At 51.7% G+C, this 19,882-nt stretch overlaps 2 protein-coding genes across 10 annotated transcripts in view; one reads left to right on the plus strand and one right to left on the minus strand.

Annotated features, from left to right (window-relative positions):
- The window catches only part of STXBP5L (syntaxin binding protein 5L), a 419,668-nt gene extending 408,369 nt beyond the window's left edge, over window positions 1-11,299 (plus strand). For 5 of the 9 annotated variants that reach the window (XM_075334850.1, XM_075334852.1, XM_075334853.1 and 2 more), the window contains 7 exons: window positions 3,854-3,958; window positions 4,607-4,846; window positions 5,115-5,475; window positions 5,622-5,787; window positions 7,078-7,189; window positions 8,637-8,857; window positions 10,529-11,299. In XM_075334850.1, coding sequence (XP_075190965.1) covers window positions 3,854-3,958; window positions 4,607-4,846; window positions 5,115-5,475; window positions 5,622-5,787; window positions 7,078-7,189; window positions 8,637-8,857; window positions 10,529-10,570 — 1,247 coding nt within the window. In that variant the 3' untranslated portion in view covers window positions 10,571-11,299. The remainder of the gene's footprint in view (window positions 1-3,853; window positions 3,959-4,606; window positions 4,847-5,114; window positions 5,476-5,621; window positions 5,788-7,077; window positions 7,190-8,636; window positions 8,858-10,528) is intronic. The other 4 variants (XM_075334854.1, XM_075334856.1, XM_075334857.1 and 1 more) reach the window with 1 other exon arrangement.
- Window positions 11,300-13,279: 1,980 nt separating this feature from the next.
- POLQ (DNA polymerase theta) overlaps window positions 13,280-19,882 on the minus strand; it is a 47,707-nt gene continuing 41,104 nt past the window's right edge. The window contains 1 exon segment of the mRNA XM_075334859.1: window positions 13,280-14,761. Coding sequence (XP_075190974.1) covers window positions 14,648-14,761 — 114 coding nt within the window. The 3' untranslated portion in view covers window positions 13,280-14,647.

Here is a 19,882-nt window from a genome sequence, read left to right on the forward strand (position 1 = left end):
TGGTGAAGAATAATGGTTGTAGCACGGTAGTTGTAGGATGGTTGGTGAAGCCTAATGGTTGTAGCACGGTAGTTGTAGGATGGCTGGTGAAGAATAATGGTTGTAGCACGGTAGTTATAGGATGGCTGGTGAAGAATAATGGTTGTAGCACGGTAGTTGTAGGATGGATGGTGAAGAATAATGGTTGTAGCACGGTAGTTGTAGGATGGATGGTGAAGTCTAATGGCTGTAGCACGGTAGTTGTAGTATGGATGGTGAAGAATAATGGTTGTAGCACGGTAGTTGTAGGATGGATGGTGAAGAATAATTGTTGTTGCTCGGTAGTTGTAGGATGGATGGTGAAGAATAATTGTTGTAGCTCGGTAGTTGTAGGATGGCTGGTGATGAATAATTGTTGTAGCTCGGTAGTTGTAGGATGGCTGGTGAAGAATAATGGTTGTAGCACGGTAGTTGTAGGATGGATGGTGAAGTCTAATGGCTGTAGCACGGTAGTTATAGGATGGCTGGTGAAGAATAATGGTTGTAGCACGGTAGTTGTAGGATGGATGGTGAAGAATAATGGTTGTAGCACGGTAGTTGTAGGATGGATGGTGAAGTCTAATGGCTGTAGCACGGTAGTTGTAGTATGGATGGTGAAGAATAATGGTTGTAGCACGGTAGTTGTAGGATGGATGGTGAAGAATAATTGTTGTTGCTCGGTAGTTGTAGGATGGATGGTGAAGTCTAATGGCTGTAGCACGGTAGTTGTAGGATGGATGGTGAAGTCTAATGGCTGTAGCACGGTAGTTGTAGGATGGCTGGTGAAGAATAATGGTTGTAGCACGGTAGTTGTAGGATGGTTGGTGAAGAATAATGGTTGTAGCACGGTAGTTGTAGGATGGTTGGTGAAGAATAATGGTTGTAGCACGGTAGTTGTAGGATGGATGGTGAAGAATAATGGTTGTAGCACGGTAGTTGTAGGATGGATGGTGAAGAATAATGGTTGTAGCACGGTAGTTGTAGGATGGTTGGTGAAGAATAATGGTTGTAGCACGGTAGTTGTAGGATGGGTGATGAAGTCTAATGGTTGTAGCACGGTAGTTGTAGGACGGTTGGTGAAGAATAATGGTTGTAGCACGGTAGTTGTAGGATGGATGGTGAAGAATAATGGTTGTAGCACGGTAGTTGTAGGATGGATGGTGAAGAATAATGGTTGTAGCACGGTAGTTGTTGGATGTTTAGTGAAGAATAATGGTTGTAGCACGGTAGTTGTAGGATGGATGGTGAAGAATAATGGTTGTAGCACGGTAGTTGTTGGATGTTTAGTGAAGAATAATGGTTGTAGCTCGGTAGTTGTAGGATGGATGGTGAAGAATAATGGTTGTAGCACGGTAGTTGTAGGATGGATGGTGAAGAATAATGGCTGTAGCACGGTAGTTGTTGGATGTTTAGTGAAGAATAATGGTTGTAGCTCGGTAGTTGTAGGATGGCTGGTGAAGAATAATGGTTGTAGCACAGTAGTTGTAGGATGGTTGGTGAAGAATAATGGTTGTAGCTCGGTAGTTGTAGGATGGATGGTGAAGAATAATGGTTGTAGCACGGTAGTTGTTGGATGTTTAGTGAAGAATAATGGTTGTAGCTCGGTAGTTGTAGGATGGCTGGTGAAGTATAATGGTTGTAGCTCGGTAGTTGTAGGATGGATGGTGAAGAATAATGGTTGTAGCACGGTAGTTGTTGGATGTTTAGTGAAGAATAATGGTTGTAGCTCGGTAGTTGTAGGATGGCTGGTGAAGAATAATGGTTGTAGCACAGTAGTTGTAGGATGGTTGGTGAAGAATAATGGTTGTAGCTCGGTAGTTGTAGGATGGCTGGTGACGAATAATGGCTGTAGCACGGTAGTTGTAGGATGGCTGGTGAAGAATAATGGTTGTAGCACGGTAGTTGTAGGATGGCTGGTGAAGAATAATGGTTGTAGCTCGGTAGTTGTAGGATGGCTGGTGACGAATAATAGTTGTAGCACGGTAGTTGTAGGATGGCTGGTGAAGAATAATGGTTGTAGCACGGTAGTTGTAGGACGGTTGGTGAAGAATAATGGTTGTAGCTCGGTAGTTGTAGGATGGATGGTGAAGAATAATGGTTGTAGCTCGGTAGTTGTAGGATGGCTGGTGACGAATAATGGCTGTAGCACGGTAGTTGTTGGATGTTTAGTGAAGAATAATGGTTGTAGCACGGTAGTTGTAGGATTATGGTCAAAGGACACTATGTGAAGGAGGGAAGTAATGTATTTTATTTATAGGGCAATAGTCGCAGGACAGTTCTTTGGGTTGTACTTGCAGAGTAGTAGTTGAGAGCGGGTAGTGGTTGGGGAGGTTTTATGGCTGGGAGGATTTGTGGTTGGGGAGAGTTAGGCGGGCTTTGCACGTTGCGACATCGCAAGCCGATGCTACGATGTCGCACGCGATAGTCCCCGCCCCCGTCGCAGGTACGATATCTTGTGGTAGCTGGCGTAGCGAAAATAATCGCTACGCCAGCTTCACATGCACTCACGTGCCCTGCGACCGTTGCTCTGGCCGGCGACCCGCCTCCTTCCTAAGGGGGTGGGTCGTGCGGCGTCACACGGCAGGCGGCCAATAGCGGCGGAGGGGCGGAGATGAGCAGGATGTAAACATCCCGCCCACCTCCTTCCTTCCGTATAGCCGCCGGCGGCAGGTAAGGTGAAGTTCCTCGCTCCTGCGGCGTAACACACAGCGATGTGTGCTGCCGCAGGAGCGAGGAACAGCATCGTACCATCGCTGCAGCAAAATTATGGGAAAGTCGGAGCTTGCAACGATGATACGATAACGACGCTTTTGCGCTCGTTTATCGTATCATCTAGAATTTACACACTACGATCTCGAAAGTGACGCTGGATGTGCGTCATTTTCGATTTGATCCCACCGACATCGCACGTGCGATGTTGCAACGTGCAAAGCCGCCCTTAGTTGTTGAGGATTAGTGGTTGTGATTTGTGACTGGGGAGGATTAGTGGTTGGAGAGGGGTTTTGGTTGGGTAGGATTAGTGGTTAGTTAGGATTAGTGGTTGAGGAGGATTTTTTGGGTAGGATTAGTGGTTAGGAAAAATTTGTGGTTGGTTAGGACTAGTGGTTGGGTATTATTAGTGGATGGTTAGGATTAGTGGTTGGGTATTAGTAGTGGATGGTTAGGATTAGTGGTTGGGGATTATTAGTGGATGGTTAGGATTAGTGGTTGGGGATTATTAGTGGATGGTTAGGACTAGTGGTTGGTGATTATTAGTGGATGGTTAGGATTAGTGGTTGGGTATTAGTAGTGGATGGTTAGGATTAGTGGTTGGGGATTATTAGTGGATGGTTAGGACTAGTGGTTGGTGATTATTAGTGGATGGTTAGGATTAGTGGTTGGGTATTAGTAGTGGATGGTTAGGATTAGTGGTTGGGGATTATTAGTGGATGGTTAGGATTAGTGGTTGGGTATTAGTAGTGGATGGTTAGGATTAGTGCTTGGGGATTATTAGTGGATGGTTAAGATTAGTTTTTGGGTGGATTTCCTGGTGGATCTATCAGGGCTGTGATTGGGGGTCCCTGTCCTCTGCAGTGGTCTGGTGGGGCTGGAGCTGTGGTTTGGAGGCTTCTGTAGTGAGGACAGTTCGTGGTCAGAGGTGGATTTGTCCTGTGAGAACGTTCTGTGTAAGAGGTGAATGGAGTAGTTGTTGGTGAGAGGATGGGAGTTACTGGAGTGGTCTATGATCGTGGGCTGGTGTTGTGTGGGGGATGGGGATATAATTGTTGCTCTGTTTTTGTCTGTCCTCTGGCTGCTTCATGTGTCGCTGTCCTCTTGCACCGCGCGACTCTTGTAGCTGTAGGTTACATATCCCGACGGGCAATGCTGCAGCAGCTACACGGAGTCAGTACATACTCCAACGATGAATACCACTCTTCTGCAAACTCGTGGGCCGAGAAAGGTAAGACCTATGTGTAGCTCAGTGCGTCCTGTCTGTCCACCATGTGTAGCATCTTACGTGTCTTGTTCGTTCCGGGCTGATCACACTGTGGAGCTCACTGAGCACCTGGTACAATGCCGCCATGTGCTGAGCGCCTGGGACAATGCCACCATATACTGAGCGCCTGGGACAATGCCACCATATACTGAGCGCCTGGGACAATGCTGCCATATACTGAGTGCCTGGTAAATGCCGCCATGTGCTGAGCGCCTTGGACAATGCCGCCATGTGCTGAGTGCCTGGGACAATGCCACCATATACTGAGCGCCTGGGACAATGCCGCCATATACTGAGTGCCTGGTACAATGCCGCCATGTGCTGAGTGCCTGGTGGTACAGTGCCGCCATATACTGCCTGTAGGTTCCTATAGTGAGTAGTAACCCTAAATCCTGACCCCATGCCCGTATGACTCCTGGCGGTGCTGGAAGCTGAGATACTGGGAGCAGGCGGACAGCACCCTGCCGGCCAGCACCCTGTATCTCAGCTTCCATGTGTGGCTACGAGTCCAGCTTAGTTTCTGGAGATATCAGCTGGTGATTTCACGTGGCTTCCTGTCGTGGCATTGTATCTCCACGTAACCCCACTAATCTCTGGTTCTACCTTCTATAGAAAGTCGAGAAAGCTCGTTCAGCCGCTCGCGCAGCTCCAGCGTCTCCAGCATCGATAAAGAGGCCAAGGAAGCCATCACCGCTTTGTACTTCATGGAGACCTTCGCCCGGAAGAACGACCAGGCCCCCTCTCCGTGCCTGTGGGTGGGCACCAGCCTGGGCATGGTGCTGATCATATCACTGAACATACCGGTGTCTGAGGAGCAGCGGCAGAGCGAGCCGGTGCAGGTGTCCCCCAGCGGTAAGTGGGCAAACCATCAGCTCAGGATCTGTGCCATCTATCACGCTATAGAAACCCATCCTAATCCAAGTGCTGCTTTGTTACAATGTATCAGTGCAGGTAAAGATTTTTGTAACTCAGAGGATTGTAGACTGATACATTGTAACAAACCCATCTGTTTTGGGAACAGAACTACGGGATCCGGTGCTGCGAGCCATCCCTAGTGATGGGACTAGTCCGGCGTGGTGCTGTACTGGTCTCGAATGTTAGCTGTGCCCTCTGTGTGCAGGCACGGTGCTCACCATGAAGGGCGCGGTGCTGACGTTCTCCTGCCTGGATTGTATGGGCTCACTGATTCACCCGTCGTATGAAGTCTGGAGAGACCTGAACAGCGGCGAGGACAACGAGAAGACAAGGAAACGAAAGCTGGTGGCCTTCTCCCCCTCCTCCTCGCAGGACATCGGAGATCACCAGTTCGCCGTCGTCTGCTCCGAGAAGCAAGCGAAAGTGTTCTCCCTGCCGTCCCAGACGTGTCTGTATGTGCACAACATCACCGAGACGTCCTTCCTGCTGCGCGCAGACGTGGTGACCATGTGCAACACCGTCCTGCTGGCATGCTTCTGCGCCAACGGCCACATCATGACCATCAGGTAAGAGATCGCCCAGTCCTGACCAGACCGCGGCCGGCCAACTGCTGCAGAACGTCTTAGGGAAGGGACTGTTATGGCCGCTGCTGGGGTGTTTAATCCTCTGTGAATAAGGCGCAGATAATATCGCTCTGATTTTCTGCTTGCAGCCTCCCCAGCCTCCGTCCACTGCTCGACATCAACTACCTGCCACTGACAGACATGAGGATAGCGCGGACGTTCTGCTTCACCAACCACGGCCAGGCCTTGTACCTGTGCTCTCCGAGCGAGATCCAGAGGATCACGTACAGTCAGGAGATGTGTGAGAACCTACAGGTGAGGCCCTGCTCAAATCTGTCTGCACATCCACCTGTAATGGGTACAAGGCCATTATCTACAGGAGCGACACATGGTCTGATGTCATTTATTGTAATATTGTGCGACACACAGGCAGCTCTTCCCCAGTCAGTGCCACCCTCATCTGATACAGGTGAAAGCAGTCCCCTCTGACTGCAGGCTATGCTTTGGGAGATGGGCTATGCTTTGGGAGATGGGCTATACTTCAGAAGATGGGTTATGCTTGGGGAGATGGCATATGCTTCAGGAAAAGGGCTATGCTTGGGGAGATGGGCTATGCTTCAGAAGATGAGCTAGGCTGCAGGAGATGGGCTGTACTTTGGGGATGGGCTATGCTGTAGATGGGCTGTACTTCAGGAGATGGGCTATGTTTCAGGAGATAGGCTATACTTCAGGAGATGGGATATGCTTGGGGAGATGGGCTATGCTTGGGGAGATGGGCTATGCTTCAGGAGATGGGCTATGCTTCAGGAGATGGGCAATGCTTCAGGAGATGGGCAATGCTTCAGGAGATGGGCAATGCTTCAGAAAGTGAGCTAGGCTTCAGGAGCTGGGCTATACTTCGGGAGATGGGCTATGCTTCAGGACATGAGCTCCACTTCAGAAGATGGGCTATGTCTCAGGAGATGGGCTATGCTTGGGGAGATGGGTTATGCTTCAGAGGGTAAGCTAGGTTTCAGGAGATGGACTGTACTTTGGAAGATGGGTTATGCTTCAAATGGGTTGTACTTCAGGAGATGGGCTATATTTTAGGAGATGTACTATGTTGGGGAAATAGGCTATGCTTCAGGACATGCACTCTGCTTCAGGAGATGGGCTTTGTTTCAGGAGATGAGCAATGCTTCAGAAGGTGAGCTAGGCTTCAGGAGATGGGCTGTACTTCAGGAGATGGACTATGGTTCAGAAGGTGAGCTGTACTTCAGGAGATGGACTATGGTTCAGAAGGTGAGCTGTACTTCAGGAGATGGGCTATGCTTGGGGAAATGGCCTATGCTTCAGGACATGGGCTATACTTCAGGAGGTAAGCTTATGGTTCAGGAGGTGGTCTATGCTCTAGGGGAGCTTTACTGTGGGAGATGGGCTGTGCTGTAAATGGGTGGACTCCCTTCTGGGAGTGAGTTGTGTTCTGGGAACAAAGAAGTCTAGTTTGGGCTCCAATCCAGGGGTGGTCTACACTCTAGGGAAGGATAGACTATTGTGCAGTGTATTCCAGTATAGATGGATGTTTTGATATAATCTGAGCTTTCTCACTCTTCTCCTCTCATTCAGGAGACGCTCGGAGACCTGTTCTCTATGGTGGAGACCCCTGAAGCCCAAACCAGAGGCTTCCTGAAGGGACTGTTCGGTGGAAGTGGCCAAACATTGGACAGAGAGGAGCTGTGTATGTATCACTGCCACATCATCATGGTCCAGCACAGTGCCGGATGTAATCACTGTGCAAACTAGAGTCAGTGCCAGCCAAGAAGCCAGCTATAGTCAGTGCCGGCCAAGAAGCCAGCTATAGTCAGTGCCGGCCAAGAAGCCAGCTATAGTCAGTGCCAGCCAAGAAGCCAGCTATAGTCAGTGCCGGCCAAGAAGCCAGCTATAGTCAGTGCCGGCCAAGAAGCCAGCTATAGTCAGTGCCAGCCAAGAAGCCAGCTATAGTCAGTGCCGGCCAAGAAGCCAGCTATAGTCAGTGCCGGCCAAGAAGCCAGCTATAGTCAGTGCCGGCCAAGAAGCCAGCTATAGTCAGTGCCGGCCAAGAAGCCAGCTATAGTCAGTGCCGGCCAAGAAGCCAGCCATAGTCAGTGCCAGCCAAGAAGCCAACTAGTGCCAGCCAAGAAGCCAACTAGAGTCAGTGCCAGCCAAGAAGCCAACTAGTGCCAGCCAAGAAGCCAACTAGAGTCAGTGCCAGCCAAGAAGCCAGCTAGTGCCAGCCAAGAAGCCAGCTATAGTCAGTGCCAGCCAAGAAGCCAGCTAGTGCCAGCCAAGAAGCCAGCTATAGTCAGTGCCAACCAAGAAGCCAGTCAGTGCCAGCCAAGAAGCCAACTAGAGTCAGTGCCAGCCAAGAAGCCAGCTATAGTCAGTGCCAGCCAAGAAGCCAGTCAGTGCCAGCCAAGAAGCCAACTAAAGTCAGTGCCAGCCAAGAAGCCAGCTATAGTCAGTGCCAGCCAAGAAGCCAGCTATAGTCAGTGCCAGCCAAGAAGCCAACTAGTGCCAGCCAAGAAGCCAACTAGAGTCAGTGCCAGCCAAGAAGCCAGCTATAGTCAGTGCCGGCCAAGAAGCCAACTAGTCAGTGCCAGTCAAGGTGCCAACTAGAGTCAGTGCCAGCCAAGGCGACAACTATAGTCAGTGCCAGCCATAGTGCCAAATGTAATTGTGCCAGTCTAGAGGCCTGCAGGAATCATGGGGCAAACTGTAACCATGTTACCAAGGCTGGGTCCATGTCATGGTGCCAGGCCAGGGTAAACTGTATGCATGGGTGCCAGGCTGGAGGCTACGTACAGTCATGGAAGCTCTTTAGATCCAGTCCTGTTTTTGATCATAATCCGCCCCATTGACCTGTGCCCTCATGGATCCCTCGTGCTGGTTCAGTGCTCCCCTATATTCTTGACCACACTGAGCCTGTGAACCCCTGTGTGCCTGCACAGTGCTGAGAGGTTCTTATTAAGAGCAGAATTGTGAGTGGAGCTCTGGATGTGACCGGAGTAGGAGACCGTCACATCCAGAGCTGCACTCACGATCCCAGTGTCTGGAGCGCAGTGTATTGTGGGAATAAACAGTCCACGTCCGGGTTGTGGTAGACAAGTCATCCATCATCTGCACTGACAGAAGGTTCTTTGTCTCAGTTGGACAGGCGACCGCTGGCATCGGCTCCCGATATCTGGCAGAGCACATTCCTGGGCAACGAAGTGTGGAGGGTGTGAAAGGATCGGCAACCGGAGTGGTGGCAGATCTGAACAGAGTCCGCCAAGCTCTGGATGAGCGAGGGCAGCGTCTGGGCGAGCTGGAAGACAAGACCGAGCGCATGATGTCAAGTGCCGAAGTTTTCTCCAAACATGCACATGAGGTAAGAGACGTCCCACGCACGGCCATCAGCGGGGGTCCGTGTCTGAGATCCACCTCGTCTCATTAGAGGCTCCGGCCCTTCCCCATGCTATATACTGTATATACTCCAGTAGGGCACCATTGTGGTCATTCCCTTTATCTAACATTATCACTCAGAGCCTAAAGGCCCTGTCACACACAGAGATAAATCTGCGGCAGATCTGTGGTTGCAGTGAAATTTGTGGACAATCAGTGGCAGGTTTGTGGCTGTGTACAAACAATATGTCCATGATTTCACTGCAACCACAGATCTGCCAAAGATTTATCTCTGTGTGTGACGGGGCCTTAAGTCTTTGCTCCCACCAGCGAATCAATAATCGCTCCAATACTCCTCCCAAAAAGTGGGACGATTGTCCTGTGTATGCCCCTGCGAGTGATCATTGAGGGTGCAATATATTTCTTGCCAGACATCCATATGACAGACATTTATAACATCAGAGTATTTTATGTACATTAGATAGACATCCTGGTGCTATAATGTCCCATCCCCCTACATATTATCCACTTGCCCCCATTAGTGTCTTCATGTGGCACTAAAGGGTGTTTAGCCTGTCTTAACCTAATAAATAAATGATTTTAAAAACTGCGTGGGCGCCACCCTATTTTTGATAACAAACCGCAGTGAAACAGACAGCTGGGGCCTGGTATTATAAGGCTGGGGACACCCATGGTTATTGGACCCTTCCCAGCCTAAAAATATCGGTCCGCAGCCGCCCCAGAAGTGGCACATCCATTAGATGCTCTAATTCTGGCTCTTCGCCTCGGCTCATCCCGTTGCCCGGGTGCGGTGGATATTGAGGTAATACTTTTGGGGTTGATGTTAGCTGTGAAGTGTCAGCTGGCATCAAGCCCAGGGGTTACTAATGTATAGGCATCTATCAGACACCCCCACTACTAACCCGGTAATTAATAAGAGAAAGAAGACACACAAATATTCTATAAAAAAACACTTCCCCGACGCTCGTTTTTTCTAACAGATGAGCTCTGCCTCATCTTTGGTGCAATGTGATTTTATTGGATTGCACTTTCCAAGTTTAATCGCAAGTGGGAGCGAGGCCTAAGGATCCAAGAGGTGGATTTTAGAGGCTGAGGTCCTCCTTCATGATCTATGCAGGAAGGAGCCCTATAAAAGGGGAGTGGCCGGGGTTAAAGGGGTTGTTAAAAATGAGAAAAACAGATGCGCAAACTGATTCTGAGATCGCGGTCCCGCGTCCATCAGTATTCTGTGGCGATTAGATAAGAGCCATGAGAACCTCCTACCGTTCGGCATCCACGGCGCTTCTTTGGATTTGTAGACACTGTGCATCATGCCGCATGCATAACATTCATGGGATTAGTAGTCAGAAGCGGTGCCCGGCAGGTAGGAGGCTCCGATCCGATGGTCATAGAATACGGACAGGCCGCCGGACCGGGCTCGTGAGAATCAGCCGCTCAGCCCCATCCACTGGTTGAGGACACATATGCCGCTTCCAGAATGCAGCCTTGTTTTTTTCTAACCCTGGACATCCCCTTTAAGACCTGTGTCAGGGGCGGCTGTAATTTACACTTGTCCTGTGCGAGGCGCCGTCCCGCTCTGCTGCATCGTACGGGGGGATACCAGACACAATGGTGACGTGCTTCTGTCTCTTCACAGCTGATGCTGAAATGCAGGGATAAGAAGTGGTACCAGTTTTAGAGCCGGTGTCGTCAGCCGATCCGGGACCGCGCACCGACCCTTCAAATCGATGGCTAAACTCCAGCATTCTCCAACAGCGAGCAGCCCCCTCTGGTGGCGGGGGACCACTGGACTGACGCGGGACTGCACCCCTCCCTGGGGACCTCCACAGACTTCCCTTCCTAGATTCTCCAGAGGGCATGACAACTTTTCTTTTTTTAAAGTGTTTTCTGAAAACAAAAAACAAACAATGTGTCCTGTAAAATCTCGGCTGTAATTCCCTGCACTCGCGGCGGCGACTCTGCGCAGAACACGTCCATACGAATATGCATGACCAGAAGAGACGCATGCCGTGGATCCTACAGGGTTATATCAGCGAGCAGGGAGGAGGACGCTCCCCGGGTGGCAGCGGCGGAGTCTTTGTGTGCGCCTCGCTCTCGCTGTTTTATTTTCCAGCTTTGTCTTCGCTGCACTTAGAATCGCCATGTTCCCTGGACGAGGACGACACGAGCGGAGACCAGCGGCGGCACGCGGAGCTGTACAGATGTATAGAGAGAGATTATCTACGTGGCGCTGGGCTGCGCCGTCCGCACCCCACAACCTCTTGTACATGGATGGGGGCGCCGTTCTCGGGCTGCGGCGGCCGGCCGGTTCGTGTCACTCGCCCCCGGTTCTGTCCGTAGAGTAGTTCTACAACCGAAAAGCAAAATGTTCTGTGTTTGAAATAAAGTGTAATTTGACTTCCCGCTGCCGCTGCCTCCCTGTGCCTCATTAAACCCTACGAGTGCAGTCATTGTACGCGGGTTTCCCACCTACACACCATGAAGCCAATATTATACGACCGCTGCCGTCCGTGGGACTCGTGCCGCCACCATGACAGTCACATCCCAAGGATTCAGGAGCAGCGATGTGCACATTACCGGTCTGCACCGCCTCTGCTGTCATCTCCGGATTATAACCCCCAGCGTCCGCCCCTATTAGGGCCCCATTGCTCAGAAGACGGATCCCAGTAATGATAGTGACAGGAGGAAGCGTCCGGGGCTGCGGCTGCCATTATCACCAGTGCACCTAATGCAGAGTGACAGCAGACGAGCGCACAGCACCGCACCCCCGCGCCAAGCACACTATTTATAGGTAGATTATTAATATCACCGTCTCGGCGCTGTCATTACTTTATGTGACAGGACAAACTGTGCCGCAGCCAGGAGAAATAATGAGGATGGAAGCAGCGGGACGGGGGCCGGAGGAAAGCAGGGGGTAGCAAGCCCCCCAGAGGCAGCTGCTTGCTGCTGCCATTAATCCCCTTCACATCCCATCCGAAAAACCATCTCCACCATGGGAAAGAAGATCAGCACACGACTCTGAAATACTCTGTGCTGCTGGGAACCCAGCTCTTTTCTCCAATGATCTCACATAAGGTCAGACCATTCCTGCCTGGAAATACTCTGTGCTGCTGGGGAAGGGCATAACTGCAGGGACGAGCCAACGGGATAAACTGGATACCGAGCACAAGGTCTAAGGTCAGAGCCGGGCGGAGACTACAGGAATGACATCATCACTGCACTATTATATTATATATACTAGCTGTAGCACCCGGCGTTGCCCGGGATAGTACCTGTCTGTCTGTCTCTCTCCCAGTCTCTGTCTGTGTGTCGCTGGCTGTCTGTCTCTTTCCTTGCCTGTCTGATTATTTCTATCAGTCTATCTGTCTCCATCTCTGTCTGTCTCTCTCTATCTGTCTCTTTGTGTCTGTCTGTGTCTCTCTATCTCTGTCTCTATGTGTGTGCCCGTCTGACTCTTTGCCCGTCTGTCTCTTTCCAGGGCTGTCTCTTTCCAGAGCTGTCTCTTTCCAGAGCTGTCTCTTTGCCCGGTCTGTCTCTTTCCAGAGCTCTCTCTTTCCAGGGCTCTCTCTTTCCAGGGCTCTCTCTTTGCCCGGCTGTCTCTTTCCAGAGCTGTCTCTTTCCAGAGCTGTCTCTTTGCCCGGTCTGTCTCTTTCCAGAGCTGTCTCTTTCCAGAGCTCTCTCTCTCTTTCCTGGGCTCTCTCTTTCCAGGGCTGTCTCTTTCCAGGGCTGTCTCTTTGCCCGGTCTGTCTCTTTCCAGGGCTCTCTCTTTCCAGGGCTGTCTCTTTCCAGAGCTGTCTCTTTCCAGAGCTGTCTCTTTCCAGGGCTCTCTCTTTGCCCGGCTGTCTCTTTCCAGAGCTGTCTCTTTCCAGAGCTGTCTCTTTGCCCGGTCTGTCTCTTTCCAGAGCTCTCTCTTTCCAGAGCTGTCTCTTTCCAGAGCTGTCTCTTTCCAGGGCTCTCTCTTTGCCCGGCTGTCTCTTTCCAGAGCTCTCTCTTTCCAGAGCTGTCTCTTTCCAGAGCTCTCTCTTTCCAGGGCTGTCTCTTTGCCCGGTCTGTCTCTTTCCAGGGCTCTCTCTTTCCAGAGCTGTCTCTTTCCAGAGCTGTCTCTTTCCAGAGCTGTCTCTTTCTGTCTCTATCCATCTCTCCACCGACATCATATAACCTCACACATAAGCTTCTTATACTAACAGTTTATTTTGTTCCTATAGCAACCACTGACAGTTGCTATTAATAGCCTGTAGCTCCCACCTCCATTCAGTTTAATGGCAGCAGGATTTTAGAGACTAACTGTAAAGCACGGGGTTAAATTTTTCTCTCAAAACATAGTCTACGACGTTCCCTGGGTCACATGGGGCGTCTGTGCAAAATATCGTGATTGTAAATGCAACGGTGCGGATTCCTTTAGCGGACACACACACACATACACACATACATACACACACACATACACACAAATACACTCAGCTTTATATATTAGATTATTATTACAGACAATATTACAAGACACCAGATAAAAAGAGGAGCGGCAGGATAAGCTCCGCCTTATTTCATCGCCAGCCTCCTGGCTCCTCCCACTTGTGCAAAATCATTTAAAAAAATAAATATTATAAATCATGAGACGACTTCAAGTAATTTCCTTCCAGGATTTGGCTCCGGGCAGCGGGTTCTTGTTTGCAGGTAGCAGTTCTGCAGGCCGTGCCAGCGGGGTCTCGTTTACAGGTGGTGGTCCTGCAGGTCACCACACCGGGGTATTGTACACAGGTCACAGTCCTGCAGGTCGCCCCAGTAGGGTTTCGTTCACAGGTCACAGTCCTGCAGGTCGCCCCAGTGGGGTCTCGTTCACAGGTCACAGTCCTGCAGGTCGCCCCAGTGGGGTCTCGTTCACAGGTCACAGTCCTGCAGGTCGCCCCAGTGGGGTCTCGTTCACAGGTCACAGTCCTGCAGGTCGCCCCAGTGGGGTCTCGTTCACAGGTCACAGTCCTGCAGGTCGCTCCAGTGGGGTCTCGTTCACAGTCCTGCAGGTCGCCCCAGTGGGGTCTCGTTCAGAGGTCACAGTCCTGCAGGTCGCCCCAGTGGGGTCTCGTTCAGAGGTCACAGTCCTGCAGGTCGCCCCAGTGGGGTCTCGTTCACAGGTCACAGTCCTGCAGGTCGCCCCAGTGGGGTCTCGTTCAGAGGTCACAGTCCTGCAGGTCGCCCCAGTGGGGTCTCGTTCACAGGTCACAGTCCTGCAGGTCGCCCCAGTGGGGTCTCGTTCACAGGTCACAGTCCTGCAGGTCGCCCCAGTGGGGTCTCGTTCACAGGTCACAGTCCTGCAGGTCGCCCCAGTGGGGTCTCGTTCACAGGTCACAGTCCTGCAGGTCGCCCCAGTGGGGTCTCGTTCACAGGTCACAGTCCTGCAGGTCGCCCCAGTGGGGTCTCGTTCACAGGTCACAGTCCTGCAGATCGCCCCAGTGGGGTCTCGTTCACAGGTCACAGTCCTGCAGATCGCCCCAGTGGGGTCTCGTTCACAGGTCACAGTCCTGCAGATCGCCCCAGTGGGGTCTCGTTCACAGGTCACAGTCCTGCAGATCGCCCCAGCTGGGGTCTCGTTCACTGGTCACAGTCCTGCAGATCGCCCCAGTGGGGTCTCGTTCACAGGTCACAGTCCTGCAGATCGCCCCAGTGGGGTCTCGTTCACAGGTCACAGTCCTGCAGATCGCCCCAGCTGGGGTCTCGTTCACTGGTCACAGTCCTGCAGATCGCCCCAGTGGGGTCTCGTTCACAGGTCACAGTCCTGCAGGTCGCCCCAGCTGGGGCCAAACTTCACTTTCACCTTCAGACTCACCGACAACTGCACCGCGGTTTCCATCTCCTTTTTTATAATCTGCGCCACCTGCGGGGGAGGAAAAAAAAAATCAACAGGAGGTCAGCGGGAATCTGCACCATGTTGCAGAAGTAATGACTGATGGGGGGGGGGGGTGCTCATCTGTGGGGCCCTGTGATGTCAGGATTGATGGGGGGGGATGGTCATCTGTGGGGCCCTGTGATGTCAGGATAGATGGGGGGGTTGGTCAACTGTGGGACCCTGTGATGTCAGGATAGATGGGGGGCCGCTCTTCTGTGGTGCTCTGTGATGTCAGGATTGATGGGGGGGACACTCATCTGTGGGGCCCTGTGATGTCAGGATACATGGGGGGGACGCTCATCTGTGGGGATCTGTGATGTCGGGATTGATGGGGGGGGTTGGTCATCTGTGGAGCCCTGTGATGTCGGGATTGATGGGGGGGGGGGTTGGTCATCTGTGGAGCCCTGTGATGTCGGGATTGATGGGGGGGGGGTTGGTCATCTGTGGAGCCCTGTGATGTCGGGATTGATGGGGGGGGTTGGTCATGGAGCCCTGTGATGTCGGGATTGATGGGGGGGGGGGGGTTGGTCATCTGTGGAGCCCTGTGATGTCGGGATTGATGGGGGGGGTTGGTCATCTGTGGAGCCCTGTGTGAGTCGGGATTGATGGGGGGGTGGGGGTTGGTCATCTGTGGAGCCCTGTGATGTCGGGATTGATGGGGGGGGGTTGGTCATCTGTGGAGCCCTGTGATGTCGGGATTGATGGGGGGGGTTGGTCATCTGTGGAGCCCTGTGTGAGTCGGGATTGATGGGGGGGGTGGGGGTTGGTCATCTGTGGAGCCCTGTGATGTCGGGATTGATGGGGGGGGGGGGTTGGTCATCTGTGGAGCCCTGTGATGTCGGGATTGATGGGGGGGGGGGTTGGTCATCTGTGGAGCCCTGTGATGTCGGGATTGATGGGGGGGGGGTTGGTCATCTGTGGAGCCCTGTGATGTCGGGATTGATGGGGGGGGTTGGTCATCTGTGGAGCCCTGTGATGTCGGGATTGATGGGGGGGGGGTTGGTCATCTGTGGAGCCCTGTGATGTCGGGATTGATGGGGGGGGGGTTGGTCATCTGTGGAGCCCTGTGATGTCGGGATTGATGGGGGGGGTTGGTCATCTGTGGAGCCCTGTGATGTCGGGATTGATGGGGGGGGGGTTGGTCATCTGTGGAGCCCTGTGATGTCGGGATTGATGGGGGGGGGTTGGTCATCTGTGGAGCCCTGTGATGTCGGGATTGATGGGGGGGGTGTTGGTCATCTGTGGTGCCCTGTGATGTCGGGATTGATGGGGGGGGGGTTGGTCATCTGTGGAGCCCTGTGATGTCGGGATTGATGGGGGGGGGGGTTGGTCATCTGTGGAGCCCTGTGATGTCGGGATTGATGGGGGGGGGTTGGTCATCTGTGGAGCCCTGTGATGTCGGGATTGATGGGGGGGGGGGTTGGTCATCTGTGGAGCCCTGTGATGTCGGGATTGATGGGGGGGGGGTTGGTCATCTGTGGAGCCCTGTGATGTCGGGATTGATGGGGGGGGGTTGGTCATCTGTGGAGCCCTGTGATGTCGGGATTGATGGGGGGGGGTTGGTCATCTGTGGAGCCCTGTGATGTCGGGATTGATGGGGGGGGGGGTTGGTCATCTGTGGAGCCCTGTGATGTCGGGATTGATGGGGGGGGGGTTGGTCATCTGTGGAGCCCTGTGATGTCGGGATTGATGGGGGGGGGGGGTTGGTCATCTGTGGAGCCCTGTGATGTCGGGATTGATGGGGGGGGGTTGGTCATCTGTGGAGCCCTGTGATGTCGGGATTGATGGGGGGGGTTGGTCATCTGTGGAGCCCTGTGATGTCGGGATTGATGGGGGGGGGGGTTGGTCATCTGTGGAGCCCTGTGATGTCGGGATTGATGGGGGGGGGGTTGGTCATCTGTGGAGCCCTGTGTGAGTCGGAGTCTTGCGCTTACTAGTAAATTTTCTGGATTTTGTGGATTTGCTGAGAATCACTGAACAGTTCTTACATTCCAGAAACATTTTAGAGGAAGGGGGGGGGGAGGGGGAGGGGGGGGGCAATAGCTGAATATATCTGTGGTCGGGTATGGAAAACAGTGGCCAGTGCCCAAATCTTCATGATTTTGGAATTCCAGTCATTTTTCTAGAAATCCTCCTCATTTCAGGGGCTCAGAAGTAATTGGACAAATTAACTTTATCATAAATAAAATATCAATATTTAACCCTTTAAAATATCAATATTTAACCCTTTGTGGAGAATCCTTTGCAGCAATGACTGAACTCTTCCGGCTGTGGACGTCTCCATCACTGGTCTCCTCAAGTGTGAGGCTTCTGGACATGTACATCTCCATCACTGTCTCCTCCGGTGTGAGGCTTCCGGCTGTGGTCGTCTCCATCGCTGGTCTCCTCAAGTGTGAGGCTTCTGGACATGTACATCTCCATCACTGTCTCCTCTGGTGTGAGGCTTCCGGCTATGGTCGTCTCCATCGCTGGTCTCCTCCGGTGGGAGGCTTCTGGCTATGGACGTCTCCATCACTGGTCTCCACCGGTGTGAGGCTTCCGGCTATGGTCGTCTCCATCACTGGTCTCCTCCGGTGTGAGGCTTCCGGCTGTGGTTGTCTCCATCACTGGTCTCCTCCGGTGTGAGGCTTCTGGCTGTGGTCGTCTCCATCGCTGGTCTCCTCCGGTGTGAGGCTTCCGGCTGTGGTCGTCTCCATCACTAGTCTCCTCCGGTGTGAGGCTTCCGGCTGTGGTTGTCTCCATCACTGGTCTCTTCCGGTGTGAGGCTTTTGGCTGTGGACGTCTCCATCGCTGGTCTCCTCCGGTGTGAGGCTTCCGACTGTGGTCTCCATCACTGGTCTCCCCCGGTGTGAGGCTTTTTGGCTATAGATTTCTCCATCGCTGGTCTCCTCTGATGTGAGGCTTCCGGCCATGGACATCTCCATCGCTGGTCTCCTCCGGTGTGAGGCTTTTGGCTGTGGACGTCTCCATCGCTGGTCTCCTCCGGTGTGAGGCTTTCGTCCCTGTACATCGCCATTGCTGGTCTCCTCCAGAGTAAGGCTTTTGGCTGTGGACGTCTCCATCGCTGGTCTCCCCCCGTTGTGAGGCTTTCGGCTGTAGACGTCTCCATCTCTGGTCTCCTCTGGTGTGAGGCTTTGTTGCCTTTACTGCAGTGACTTCAGTTGTTTCCTGTTTGTCTTGTTCTCCTTAAATTCTTTCTTCATCCTCTGAGATGCAGCTCGATGGCCGAATCATTATCAGATCTGAGCCCCATTGCCTCTTCTTCTCTTTTGCAGGATGTTTTGGGTCATTGTCCATCTGTCTGTGAAGCTCCATCCCGTCATTTCTTTTGGTTGAATCTGAGTAGAAAGTCTCACCCTGTGACTTCAGAATTCATCCAGCTGCTTCTGTTTTCAGTCACATCATCAATTACAACTCGTGCCCCAGGGCCGTTTTACACCCTGCATGCGCGGCCAGCACACCGCCTGCGCGGCCAGCACACCGCCTGCGCTATATATTACAGAGGACGTGCTGGGCTCGGGATCAGGAGCCACTCCACGTTTTCTCCAGACTTCCTTCTTCGTCCATCTAGTACAGGTTGATCTTAGTCTCATCCGTCCTCTGCTGCTTCTCTAGAACTGGGCGGCTTCTTTAGATGTTTTTTGGTAAAGTCTAATCTGGCTTTTCTATTCTCAGGCTGATGAATGGTTTACACCAGGGGCCCTCAACCTTTGGCTCATGGACCTGTGATGTGTGGTTTGCAGCTGACTTCCATCTTGGTGCAACCACACCAGGGCTAGCAAACAGCTATGAAGGGAAGGTCTCCAGATGTTGACTTTTGTGAGTAGCCCCTCACATAACAGCACAACTGAATGGGCAGAAACCCCTGCCCTAAAGAGGGCTCTGGATGTCACTACTGTCAGAGCTGGATATGGCTCTCAAGGTCAGAAAGGTTTACAGCTTGCGGTGACCACTCTCTATTTGCCCCTTGCAGTGACCCCCCCCTGTATTTGCCCCTTGCGGTGACCCCTCTGCATTTCCCCCTTGTGGTGACCCCCTCCCCTGTATTTGCACTCATGAAGTCTTCTCTTTATGGTGGACTTAGATCCTGAAGCACCGACTTCCAGAAGAAGGGTCTTCACTTGGGGGGGATAGTGTGAAAGTTTTTCTTCAACATGGAAAGGATTATGCAATCATCCACCAATGGTGTCTTCTGGGGACGTCCAAGCCTTTTGAGTTCCCAGTGCACTGTTATTTTTTTTTTCTTTTTTGCAGAATGCACCAAACTGTTGATTTGGTTGCTCCTCACATTTCTTAAGATGGATTTCTTCTTAATTATTGTCAGTTTCTCTTCCTCTGACCTCATGTTGTGGGTTCACTGCAACAACTCCAATGAAAATGCCGCACCTGGAATCAGCTCCAGACCTTTTACCTGATTAGCCAACAAAATTAATATATACTGCAAAATGTGCCCTGCACTATAAATTCCCAACTGCACTTTTTTTAAAAATTTGAAAATTGCAATTTCTTGAGCTACCCCGCCACGTCACGGCAAATCTCTTCGGGGCAGTCCTACTCTAAAACATTTATATTAAAAGTGTTCCATACGGTCTCACATATGAAAAAGTAAAACTGTCGATAGAATAGGTGCGGCTATGGCTACTTTTTTTTTAAATATGAATGTTTTAGAGTAGGACTGCCCCAAAGAGATTGGCTGTGACGTGGCGGGGTAGCTGAAGAAATTGCAATTTTTTTTGGCAAAAATCTAAAATTTTTAAAAAAAAGTGCAGTTTGGAAGTTTTAGTGCAGGGCACATTTTGCAGTATATATTAATTTTGCGGAGTTGGCTTTTTTGTTGTTTTTCTTCATTGAATTGTGGTTGTGCTTTTACCTGATTAATTGATGCTGGATAATGAGGGAATCGTCCATGAGCCAGTAAATAACTTCGGAGATAATTGTCCAATTACTTTTGGTCCCTTGAAAAAGAGGCAGCGACAGATTAAAGAGCAGAAATTCCTAAACTTCCTCCAATCAGGATGTGAAGACCGCAATATACAGCTCAGAGCCGGTCCTAGAAGCCCAGAATGCAAATATTTCTGGACCACACTGTGCGTATGTATATATATGTAT

This window comes from Anomaloglossus baeobatrachus, chromosome 2 (assembly GCF_048569485.1).
Source record: "Anomaloglossus baeobatrachus isolate aAnoBae1 chromosome 2, aAnoBae1.hap1, whole genome shotgun sequence".
In the NCBI taxonomy this organism is placed as follows: domain Eukaryota; kingdom Metazoa; phylum Chordata; class Amphibia; order Anura; family Aromobatidae; genus Anomaloglossus; species Anomaloglossus baeobatrachus.